Source organism: Hemicordylus capensis, chromosome 2 (assembly GCF_027244095.1).
Source record: "Hemicordylus capensis ecotype Gifberg chromosome 2, rHemCap1.1.pri, whole genome shotgun sequence".
Classification (NCBI taxonomy): Eukaryota; Metazoa; Chordata; class Lepidosauria; order Squamata; family Cordylidae; genus Hemicordylus; species Hemicordylus capensis.
The window spans coordinates 403811580-403823074 of record NC_069658.1 but is presented as its reverse complement, the minus strand read 5'-3'; the positions used below and the strand labels follow the sequence as shown (position 1 = coordinate 403823074).

Genomic DNA, 11495 nt, shown 5'->3' with positions numbered 1-11495 from the left:
GTATCTGATTTCCATTGATTCAGTGGTTGTTAATCATATATGTCTGTTTATTGGTAGCTTAGCTATCAGTTGAATTGGCAGACAGCTTTCCAATTTAGGACAAGGAAGTTATGTTCCTGTGGGAAGGAAGAGCTTAGTCACCTCCTTATAGGCAAGGTTTGGTTATTTTTCTAGGTGTGTGCACAGAACAGGGATGGGCAGAGATCAGCTGTTTTACCTGTGTTTAGTGACAGTATTAGGTTACCTTTGCAAGCAACACTACAGTTTTGTGTGGGTCTGGAAAGGCATTCATAAGAATGGTTACTATTCTCTCCAGTCTTTCTTACAGCTGATTTCTATCAGCAGCAAAGCAGTCTAGTTAGAAAAACGAATAGCTGTGTTTTCTCTAACTACATGATGAGTCCATCCCCCCGCCCCAAGGCACAGAGCATAACCAATGGAGGTGTGTGTATTCTTCATTTCGAATGCTCTGAAAAGGGCTTCTATTGTTAGAAGGAAGGAACTCAGCAGGACAGTCATTCATACATGGTGAGGTTTGCTGATGCCCTGCAGAATGTAAAAGGGACTTTACAGCCAAGGGCACAGCTATGCTTTTAAGATCTTTGGCAGATTGTCAGCTCACTTTCCATATTGGGGGGGGGGGGGACAAAAGCCTTGAGGCCATATGGACCACAGGAAGAGTGCCTCTTTTCTTTAAGAAAAAAGAAATCTCTAAAAGTCCCTCTTTTATTTATAAAGAAGTTAATTCAAATTCTGTCTTCTGAGCCCACATTGGATCATTCTGCCTACATTCATCAGAAGCATGTTACACATGGAGAGAGCAAAGAGCTGGGTCACTTTAAGGTCCTCATTTCAATAGTTAATTTGTGGTCACTTCTGGAGCTTGGCTTGCTTAGATTCTCTGGAACTAGAGATGCAAATCCTAGGGGGTGTAAATCCTTCACATCCCACCCCCCACAAGCCCTGCAGTGCAGATGTGCCATGTCTCAATATTTACTGTGAGGCAAGTCATCTATCTCTGACACTTAAGAATTGGCTTCCTGCTTTGCATACAGTCTAAAGAAGCATTGTACCCCTGATGCCCTTAAGCAAAACACTCCTGCTCTCCAACCTTCAGGGCTAGTCCTCTTTCCAGGGTACTACAAGCATGGTTTGTACATTACCTTTGCCATTTTTATTTTCCACTACCTGCCTATGTGAAACTCTCCATTTCATATCTTACATTTTTCCCCCACCATGTTATATCCTATATATTCAATTTCTTGCAAACAACTTGATCTTTACTTGCTCTGGAACAGTGTCACAAAAATGATTGTGGGCTCTCATTTTTGTCTCCTAGAGATCCACAAACACATCTCTGAATACAAGTGTGGTGGTGTCTTTCACTATGAAAAGCACTGTAGGAATGTAGAAACCCTGTTGTCCTCATTTAAACAATTGCTAAGGTGTGGTAACACTATTCTGGATGTTGTGATACAGATAAAAAATGGTGGCATAGTTACAACTTTGATCTACACAAGGACATTGTAGAACTGGAAAAGGTGCAGTAGAGGGCAACCAAGATGATCAGGGGCCCAGAGCACCTTATGAGGCAAGACTACAACACCTGCGGCTTTTTAGTTTAGAAAAAAGACGACTGTGGGGAGATATGATAGAGGTCTATAAAATCATGCATGGTGTGGAGAAAGTGGATAGAGAGAAATTCTTCTCCCAGAACCAGGGGTCATCCCATGAAATTGACTGCCACGAAATTTAGGACCAACTAACGGAAGTACTTTTTCACACGACACATAATCAACTTGTAAAATTCTCTGCCACACCAACCTGGATGGCTTTGAGGGCTTTGGATAACTTCATGGAAGAGCGGTCTATCATCAGCTACTAATTGGAGGGCTATAGGCCACCTCCAGCCTCAAAGGCAGGATGCCTCTGAGTACCAGTTGCAGGGGAGTAACAGCAGGAGAACGATCATGCCCTCAACTCCTGCCTGTAGGCTCCCAGTGGCATCTGGTGGGCCACTGTGAAACAAGATGCTGGACTAGATGGGCCTTGTGCCTGATCCAGCAGGGCTGTTCTTATGTATCAGTGACTGTTCCAACAAGAAAACCAGGACATGATGCTGCCACCAGGATAAGCAGGCATCACTTAAAACTGCAGAAAGGCCTATTGGTGTTGAAATCAAAGTGGGCACCTATAGCAGCAGGCATGTCCTGGAATTACTGAGGCAATGCAAAGTAACTGCACTCCACTGATTTCTGAGTCTTGGCTGAAAAATGCAGTGAGGTCATTCACACAATCAAAAGCTGTTCTACTCAGATTTGGGAGCTGTGTGTATTCCCAATTTTTGGTTGTGTGGAAATAAAGGAAGAGGAAGACCTGGGTAGAGGTGATTGTGTGGAAGCAAGGTAGGGTCCTACCTTTCTTCCACACTATCACTTCTACCCAGGTCTTCCTCTTACCTTGCTTCCACATAACTGAAAATTGGGAGCACACACAGCTCCCAAACTTGGGTTGAACAGTTTTTGATTGTGTGAATGGCCTCTGTGGTGTGCCTGCTCCACGGCAGAGACACCAGGTATGTCCTGGGTTAAAGCTACTGCTTCTACATAAGCCATAGACTAACATCACAGCTCTGTGACATGAGCAATGGTGGGCTACTGTGCCAAACTGGCATATAACTCCCCCATTAATGGCACAGTAATAATGCTATGCCAAATGCACCATAGCTGCAGTGCTTTGAGTACTGTGGCCTTCCCAGTGGCGGGCAGGATGTCACACACATACCTAGCTTCACGGTGGGTGGGCAACCCCAGGTTTTCTGAATGGGGGCAAACAACAGAAGGCTAGTTCAGAAACACTGTAGTCAGTCCTCAAGAGGTCTGTGGCGGCGACTCCACCAGTAAGAGAGCCTTAGGGGTAGGGGGATGTGCTCCTACCCTATTGCACCACGGGGCTACCAGCGGAACCCCCCCCGGATGTCCCTTGGTTCCACCAAGGGGTGGGGTGTGCGTGCACGTGGGGACCAATTCCATGCCGGTGCCTTCTTTTTGCTGATAGAGCCACGCTGGGATAGGCGGCGGGGGGAGGTGAAGTAGCGGGGGAGAGGGGGGGTCTTCTTGCCAGATTTCTGTGCGCAAAGGCCTCTCGACTCCCCTCCCCCTCTAGACTCATGCAGATTCCCGGGCAGAGTCGGCCCCACGTGGCCCGGCCCGAGCCAGCCAATGGCAACCCGTGTTTCTGAAAGATCTCCATATATGGCGATGTTCTCGGCCGGGAGGCGGGGGCCGGCTCCCCCTGGTATAAAAGGGGCGGGGCTGGCGCTCGGGCGGTCTCACTCAGCCGGCGGCAGCGGATCTAGCACTATCGGCGCCTTCTTTCTGTCTCGTTCCGAAAGGGCTCGTCTCCTTACAGGTAGGTACCGCGGTGTTTAGTTTCTACCAGTCTCCAGCCTTCTTTGTGTTGAATAGCTAGAGGAGGACGCGTTTTGTTTTTTAAAAAATCCTCTCCGAGTGCGTGCCTTTCGATTTCTTCAGTTGGCGGCCGTTAAGGAGCGCGCCCCTCTCTCCGCCCAACGACTCCCCAGCGGGCCCCCTCCCCCCCCCGCCATGGCCGTCGCCGAGCGCGCTTCGCCTTCTCGCGCTTGGAACCGCTTCTTTGACCGGGGGTGGGGCGCATTGCTAAAGAAAGGCGTCGAGGACGCGCGATGGGGGTGGGTGGGCTGACGCATTGGGGGGAAGGGGCAGCCTCCGCCTGTGGCCCCCCGAAGGTGGCGGAGGGGGGGGAGGAGAACGTGGCGAGAGGAGCGCTCTTTCTCAGCCCGCGAAGGCTGGGCGTGGGCGGATTGAGGAGGCGGCCCCTGGGCGCCTCCATCCTCTTGACTGAAGCGGGACGGTGTGACTGGCTACAAGAGGGTGTGGTCAGTTCTGCTCTAAAGCTCACGGGTGGGGGGGAGTAGAGGGCATCGTGGATGGGGGGGGTGGGCGTCTTGTGTGCTTTTGTTCGGGAGTCAGCATCATCCCACTGGGGGGAATTCAATGTGCTGAGGCGTGGGCTGGACATAGAGTTGGCTGACTTTTGTGGGATTGCCCTCGTAAGATAGCAAGAGTGCTGCAAGTGGCTTTTGTGGGTTTGTCGTCACTGCGAGCTATTTGGGCATAGGAATGTGTCAGTGGGGACCCTGGAGTTACAGGCTAGTGTGGGTGTTGTAGAATAGTGATGTGTAGACATGTGATAAAGTATGTTTAAATGAGATTTGTAAGGTTCCGGAGCATGAGAAGAACTCCTTGATTGCTAGTGTTCTTGCATCTTGCAGTAGAGTAGTCCTTTCTTTGAATTGGTGTGGTGGAGGAGAATGGGCATAATTGTGACTTAGATCTGGTGATAAACTAAGGCTGCAGAACACCAGAGACTACTGGTTTGCAGATCAAGGCAAGTATTGAAGTAGAACAAGTTGGAGACAATGTAGTCAAGAGGGTGGGGTCCCAGACTGGGTGGCAGGTTACCACAGCAGCCTCTAGTGGCCAAAAAGCTGTAGTGCCTGGAAGGATAAGTGTTCAGTCTGTTCTCCATTAATGGAGAGCCAAAATACTCTGCATGGAGCAGTAGCGCTTATTGTGAATGTTGCTTAATGAACATTTTTGTCAAATGCAGATCCACAAAATGGAAGAAGAAATTGCAGCGCTTGTCATTGACAATGGTTCTGGTATGTGCAAAGCAGGCTTTGCTGGAGATGATGCTCCACGTGCTGTGTTCCCCTCAATTGTTGGGCGCCCACGCCACCAGGTTAGTAGTCAAACTATAGAAGCAATTGTATTGTGTGGGTGAGAGCTTGCTCTGTTCCTGTAACATGCTAAAGAGATCTGTGTTTTTCCTTAGGGTGTCATGGTTGGCATGGGCCAGAAAGATAGTTATGTAGGGGATGAGGCCCAAAGCAAGAGAGGTATCTTGACTCTGAAGTACCCTATTGAACATGGCATCGTCACCAACTGGGATGACATGGAAAAAATCTGGCATCATACTTTCTACAATGAGTTGCGTGTTGCCCCTGAGGAACACCCTGTATTGCTCACAGAAGCTCCTTTGAATCCCAAGGCCAACAGAGAAAAGATGACACAGGTACAGTATTGGTGCAGGTGTTGCACCTGTCACTTTCACCCATTTCACCACCACTTCTTTCCTTTGAGTTACAACTTTTCTTTTCTCATTGTTTTCAGGATTCTGTACTCTCCTGGCATTTCCTTCAAGTCTCAGGTTTCTGTTGTATTTCTGCCTGCTTTCTTTGGCACCCCCTCCCACATCAAATACCTTGCATGTCAGTGTGTGTTAACACAAATGCTTGGCTTATGATGGATGTTACAACAATGTGTTTCCCCCCTCTGTAGATCATGTTTGAGACCTTCAACACTCCAGCCATGTATGTGGCTATCCAAGCTGTATTGTCTCTGTATGCCTCTGGTCGTACCACTGGTATTGTAATGGACTCTGGAGATGGTGTCACACACACTGTGCCCATCTATGAGGGTTATGCCCTTCCTCATGCCATCCTCCGACTTGATCTGGCTGGCCGTGACCTCACAGACTACCTCATGAAGATTCTCACAGAAAGAGGCTACAGCTTCACCACCACAGCTGAAAGGGAAATTGTGCGTGACATAAAAGAGAAGTTGTGCTATGTTGCCTTGGACTTCGAGCAGGAGATGGCCACAGCTGCTTCCTCATCTTCTCTGGAGAAGAGCTATGAATTGCCTGATGGCCAGGTGATCACTATTGGAAATGAGAGGTTCAGGTGTCCAGAGGCCCTCTTCCAGCCATCTTTTCTAGGTAAGCATTTAATGGCAATAGTGAGCAAATTAGAAACAGTGCTTTTTATCTGCAGAAGCATGTGTGATGGTCAGTGTACTCAACTGTGTTGATGATCATTTGTCTGCTTGAAGAAAGGGCCTTCAAGTGTGCAGTATAATTGTAAGAGTTACTTTCTCTTAGGTATGGAGTCCTGTGGCATTCATGAGACCACTTTCAACTCTATCATGAAGTGTGATGTAGATATCCGAAAGGACCTATATGCCAATACAGTATTGTCTGGTGGTACCACAATGTATCCTGGAATTGCAGACAGAATGCAGAAGGAGATCACAGCTTTGGCTCCCAGTACAATGAAGATCAAGGTGAGGGCAGTCTGCTGCTATAAGCTACTGTGCAACAAAGTTCTGAGACTCCAGGGAATATAGTTGGGAATTGTTTTCTAACTTGCATTTGTTTTCTTCCAGATCATTGCTCCTCCTGAGCGCAAATACTCAGTTTGGATTGGTGGCTCTATCCTTGCATCTCTCTCTACCTTCCAGCAGATGTGGATCAGCAAGCAGGAATATGATGAGTCTGGCCCATCCATTGTCCACCGTAAATGCTTCTAAATGGACTATTGGCAGATGTGCAGCATTTGCTGCATGAGTTTTTTCACCAGTATATATTTGCCCATGCAAATTTATACACCTCATGCTAGCCTCATGAAACTGGAATAAGCCTTCTCTTCAAACCATTGTCACTGGGAAGTCTGTCTCCAATAATCCTGTGAGGATGTCTACCTGTTGCTGATATGACCTGTACTCAAGTTAACTGTTCCCTTTGTACATAGCAGTATAACTGTACCCTGTACATATCTGGCCTAGGACCTAGTACAGTGGCATTCATACAATACGAAGGTTTAACTTGTGTCTAACTACCTGGAACAGTGGTTTTGGTGTTACCAGCAATGTAACAATGGAGTTTGAGGCTAGATTTGTACAGGGTAACAAAGACCAGACTTCCACTACACAAAGCGCTAAGAATTCCAGATAGCTTGTTGAGGCTGGCAAGAGTGTTGTGAAAAGGATGGCCGTTTTGTCTTGCCACTGTTCCTAGCAGGGTTGGAAACATATCTCATCCAAGCCTTATGAACCTGTTTTTCTTTTCTTGCCCACCTGTATTCCAGCAAGACATCACAGGGCAAAGTTGCTCAATTTGAGTTGCTCCAATGTTTGCATTGACACCTGTAAATTTAATCAGGTTTAATTTATGTAAGATTTTTGTACGTTGCCTTAATGTTGTCACATGACAGTAGAAAACCAAAATTTGTAAGTCATCCTTAAAAGTTGAGAATTGTAATGCCCAACACGTTATTGTGAAAGGAAAATAAAGCGCTGCAGTAAATGAAGTTGGTCTAATGTTTAGTGCACAAATTACTTGAGACAGATATTCCAGCTATCCACCCTTCTAGATGCCTAAACTTAACAGCCAAGTTCATGACCCAAGTAACATATTAATAGGTTCAGCTTCACTGTATTGACCACTAGTTTGTGCTGCAAACTCCATCTCATGCTGCTGAGTCCTGCCTCTGTTGGGTTGTACAGTTGCATTTGGGCACATAGCCCATTAATCCAAAGCAAACAATTTGTGTAACTCCTGGATCCTGTGGGGAACTTCATTTCCACTTCAAAGATAGGTGGAAAAGACTTCTTTATTTACCCATCTTGCTTGGGTTTATAATCTGCCATTCTAGTTAATGGAAGTCTCAAATTACTGCTGTAACCAAACAGCAATAAACTTTACTGCCACCCAGCAACCCTTAATGGGTTCACCTTGCAAACTAGTGGTTCTACATAAATTGAGGTCTGAAGATTCTAGGAGTTCTTGCTACTTGATTCCCTTAAAAGTTAGAAGGCTCCAATAAAGGTACAGCAAATTTTTTGGACTCCTGCACAAATTGTTAGCATTGCTATCTTATATGGTAGTTACAAAAAAGTCTTTTTTGCTCAAACAAGCTTGTTAAATATCAACTTGAATCATCACAAGTTGCAGATAGTGATTACATGGGCACATGCTTGCAATCATTTTAAATACTCCTGAAAAGTTAAAATCTTGAGTATCGCTTTTCAGTAGACAGAAGTAGGAACATAGAGAAGTGTGTTCAGGCAACTGAGCAATAAGCTCAAATGCAGTTTAAATACTGGCAGAAGATTTAGTTGCTGTTTTGGGTACAAAGGAATGCCAGATGTAACCTGGCAGTATTTCCTATCTATATTGGTCTAAGGTGGGTGTGTTATCTGCTGAAATATCCATGACAATCCATACATTAGTGTATAGGAGCAGGTTCCCCACACTGCAGAATGCTTCATAGCAACAAAGGGAGTAAGGCCATGAAGGAAAACATTGCAACATTCCTTCACAGTAGTCGTGTATGACAGATCTGATAGTCTTGGTGAGCACTTCTGTTTGTCCTACAGAGAAGTTTCCCCAGTGGTGACAATGTAATTACATTCTTGAAAGTAGCTGTGTAGCCATATTGCAAGCTGAATGGCCCACTCCTGTATTCCATCACACTTGTTTAGGAAATGGATAAGGAGGAAAAGCAATTGTCTTGAATCTTTTTTTTTTTAGTTTATATATATATATTAAATATTTGGAAGGGTGGGTGGGTGGGGGAGAATGATCATAGAAAGCATGCAAGGATTCTCTTGACCTATTCCTCTACTGTTGCACAGAGGGCTTAACTTGGATGGGTTTTTGCTAGGATGACAGTGCTTGTGGTCCTGCACAAACACCCAGTTTGGTGCTGAATACTTCACCCTAGAATAATATGCCAAAGTTGAGTCTTGTTCTAGGAACATTTATTCTTAGAAGCAGGAGAACACTATTATTGGGACCAGTTAAGGAGTGAGAAGCTTTTCAAGTCTAGATGTTGAAACAAAAAAGGGGCATAAACTTGAGCATGACATGATGGAAAAGAAAAGCTGCAATGTATAACAAATGTAGCATGGAATGCTGACTTGTATGACTTCAGGTTTTATGCAGACTTAATTTGAAGATCAGCTCTGAAACATTTCAGTTTGCACTGAGGGCTACTAGGCCAAGCAAAAATGACTGCTCCATTGTTTTGAAAACCTAAAATCTTGCAGTTCTTCGGCACTGATAAGAAAACATGGGTGCCTTGTAAAGAAGAAAGAAGAGGAAAAGTGGTGGTCTTTGTATAAGCATAAACTGGAGTGTCCCTAATCTACTGTTAGCAGGATTTTGGAGGAGGCCTTGCTCTTGAGCATCTTCATAAATCAGTGGGCTGTGAAGGCTATTTTCCCCCTCTTGCCAAGCAGAGAAGTTTATTCCTGTGCAGCAAAGAAACAATTCACTCCTCCTAGTTTTCTTTTGGGATTCTGAACAGCTGTCATACTAAATAAGATTCTCTGGCTGGTCAAATTGAAGTTGACAATTACTTGCTTGTGTAGTTGCCCACAAAGACCTTAGTGCCGAATCCCTTTTGAGTGTTAGTATATTACAGGATATGATGTAATATTCCTCTATGTGGATCCTCCCACCCCATAAATTAGAACAAGAAAAAAACATACTGCCCAAGGAGAAGTACATTTTTGTCTTGCATAGTCCAGTGACAATAATGCTATGCTATTAACTTCTAAACAGCCACCTAATGGTATGGCAGGAAATGACTTGACTGGCAAACCAGAGGTTGCTGATTTAAATCCCCGCGGGTATGTTTCCCAGACTATGGGCAACACCTATATCGGGCAGCAGCAATATAGTAAGATGCTGAATGGCATAGTCTCATACTGTGTGGGAGATGGCAATAGTATACCCTTCCTGTATTCTACCAAAGAAAAACCACAGGCTCTCTGCTCGCCAGGAGTCAGCACCAAATTGATAGCACACTACCTTTAGTAACTTCCAAAGATATATTTGGTTTGGAAGAGAAAGAAAACATACTGTTTGGGTATCATACCACTCCCACTGGCAAAGCATGATTGGTGATAAAAACTACAAGAGAAGGCTGTAGATGTATAAGAATACTATTTGTATATTGAAAGCCAGATTCTCATCAGGAAAGGGTGTTGTGGATTTGAAGCCCTTCTTTGGCACAGGAGGCAGGATGTTCAGTGTGCTGATATCAACAAGGGGTCAGCTTGCTTGTTGGCACTTCCTAGGAAGGTTTTGTTTCACAAAACTTTAACATAAAAACAGCTCTGCTGAACCACACCCAATGCTCATCCAGTCCAGCACCCTGTTTCACATAGTGGCCCACCAGGTGCGGAACCACACAGGCAGAGGTGAGGGCATGCCTTCTCTCTTGCTGTTGCTCCCCTGCAACTGCTGCTTAGAGGCATCTTGCTTCTGAAGCTGGAGGTGGCCTATAGCCACCAGAGTAGCAGCCATCAATAGACCTGTTTCATGAATTTGTCTAAGCTCCCTTTTAAAACCATTCAAGCTACTGGCCATCACCACATCCTGTGGCAGAGACCTAGATTAATTATGTGAAGTGTGACAAAGTACTTTTTTGGTCCTAAATTTCCTTGCCTTCAGTTTCATGACCCCTGGTTCTAGTGTTGTGAGAGAGGGAGAAAAAATTCAGTCCACACTCCATGCATAATTGTATACACCTCTATCATGTCTCCCTGTAGTTGGCTTTTTTCCAAACTAAAAAACTCCAAATGCTGTAGCCTTGCCTCATAAGGAAGATGCTCCAGGCCCCTGATGATCTTGGTTGCCCTCTTCTGCACCTTTTCCAGTTCTACAATGTCCTTAAGATATGGTGACCAGATATTTATACAGTGCTCCAAATGTGGCCGCACTATAGATTTGTATAAGGGCATTATAATCACATTTTTGTTTTCAATCCCCTTCTTATCCCTAGCATGGAATCTGCCTGTTTCACAGCTGCCATGCACTGAGTCAATACTTTCAACAAACTGTCCACCATGACCCCAAGATCTCTTTGCTGGTCAGACACAGCTCAGACCCCATCAGTGTATATGTGAAGTTGGGGTGGGTGGGTTGCCCCAATATGCATCACTTTACACTTGCTTACACTGAACCACATTTGCCATTTTGTCACCCACTCCCCCAGTTTGGAGAGATCCTTTTGAAGCTCCCCACAATCCCTTCTGGATTCCACTACCCTAAATAGTTTAGTTTCATCTGCAAATCTGGACACTTCACTGCTTTCTCCTACTTCTAGGTCATTTATGAACAAGTTAAAGAGCACTGGTCCCAGTACAGTTCCTTGGGGAACCCCACTTCCATTGTGCAAACTGTCAATTTCTTCTTACCCTCTGTTTTCTGTCCTTCAACCAGTTACCAGTCCACACATGAACCTCTCCACTTATTCCATGGCTTATTCTATTTACTCAAGAGCCTTTGGTGGGGGACTTTGTCAAAAGCTTTTTGGAAGTCCCAAGTATACCATGTCAACCAGATCACCTATATCCACATGCCTGTTGACACTATCAAAGAGTGATAAGGTTAGTGAGGTGAGACTTGGCCTTGTAGAAGCCATGCTGGTTTTCCTTCATCAAGGCCTGTTCTAAATGTTTAACAATTTTGTCTTTAAGTATGCTTTCCATCAATATACCTGGCACAGAAGTTAAGCTAACTGGCCTGTAATTTCCCAGTCCCAGGATCCCTTTTTGAAAATCAGAGTTATATTATCTACTTTCCAGTCTACTGGGACAGAGCCT

General features: G+C 45.2%; 1 protein-coding gene across 1 annotated transcript; it reads left to right on the top strand.

The window, feature by feature from the left end:
- The first annotated feature begins 3258 nt into the window (after positions 1-3258).
- ACTG1 (actin gamma 1) lies at positions 3259-7189 on the top strand. The gene is made up of 6 exons (XM_053290763.1): positions 3259-3411; positions 4651-4782; positions 4876-5115; positions 5382-5820; positions 5983-6164; positions 6267-7189. Exons 2-6 carry the CDS (start codon positions 4660-4662, stop codon positions 6408-6410), a joined length of 1128 nt encoding a protein of 375 aa, XP_053146738.1. The 5' UTR covers positions 3259-3411; positions 4651-4659; the 3' UTR covers positions 6411-7189.
- The last annotated feature ends 4306 nt before the right edge of the window (positions 7190-11495 follow it).